The 1134-nt window shown below is 23.6% G+C and overlaps 1 protein-coding gene across 1 annotated transcript; it reads right to left on the reverse strand.

The window, feature by feature from the left end:
- Positions 1-526: 526 nt before the first annotated feature.
- PCYB_006650 (CYIR protein) lies at positions 527-1122 on the reverse strand (the record flags this gene model as incomplete). Its single annotated transcript, XM_004228086.1, has 2 exons — positions 527-820; positions 865-1122. Coding segments are annotated over 2 exons (549 nt in total), but the record flags the coding sequence as incomplete, so codon positions are not given.
- Between the last annotated feature and the right edge of the window lie 12 nt (positions 1123-1134).

Here is a 1134-nt window from a genome sequence, read left to right on the forward strand (position 1 = left end):
GAAGATTCTTTTGACACGATGATATACTAATCATTTATTAAGAAAATATGATTAAAAGAAAGACATATGTCTTGCAAACACAAATATTCATTAACACATTCAGACTGAACATAAATTTGAATTGTACATATTTAAATTCTTTTAATTAAAAATGTACTCTTATTACAAATTCAATCTAATTACTTATTTTATACTAATGACAAAGAATGTATTTTTATTTTAAGAAGAAATCATTAGTAAATTGATTAACTATATTAATTAAAAACATTATATATAACAAGAAAGCATTTGTTCTCGTATTTGTAATGATTGTGTATTACAAGGAGAAGGATCATAAAATCAAAAAGTAGAAACAACTAAATGTATATAAAATTACTGTTTTTTATATAAAATATATAAATATAATCATATTTACTTTATGATTTTTGCTTTCATTCCTTATTAATGCATTTTTTCATATATTACAAACACCCATTAGGCAAATATATATCTTTACAAAAAATGCAATATTGCCTAAAATTCAATTACCCCCTTCCAGCTTCTAATCTGTGATATTTTACAACTTTTTTCATGATGTAAATGATTGAATATAAAATTATACATTTTAATATTATACAAATAATACCATATGAGATATACAAGTATAACGCATCAGGTCCTAAAACCATAGCTAAAGGATCGAGGAACATTTTAACATAAATTGGTAATGTTATTACAATCAATGCAATTGAGCACATTACAATAGTTAGTATACTCCATTTTCTAACTATACTTTCCTTTAATTTCATGTTATAACTACTAGTTCCTTCTTGATGTTCACCTATTTTATCAATCATATCAAATATTTTTTTTCACAATAACAACTTAGTCTTTTTAAACCTTTACTTTTAGCATATTTACGCTTAAATTGTTCTTTATATATTTCCAAATCATTTAATCCCTTGTTCTTTAACTGTGCATACTCTATTATATCATCTGAAGTACATTTTACATTGCTATACGAATTATTTTCTGGAATTACATCTCGTATTTTTGAGCGATCCAATTCCTTTTTAACTACTCGTTTTGCCAGTAATCTCTGAAATCTTATGTATGATGTTATTTCAACATTGAATAAATTTTCTAAGTTATTAC

The sequence above is a fragment of the Plasmodium cynomolgi genome (assembly GCF_000321355.1).
Source record: "Plasmodium cynomolgi strain B DNA, scaffold: 1049, whole genome shotgun sequence".
NCBI classification, from domain to species: Eukaryota; Apicomplexa; class Aconoidasida; order Haemosporida; family Plasmodiidae; genus Plasmodium; species Plasmodium cynomolgi.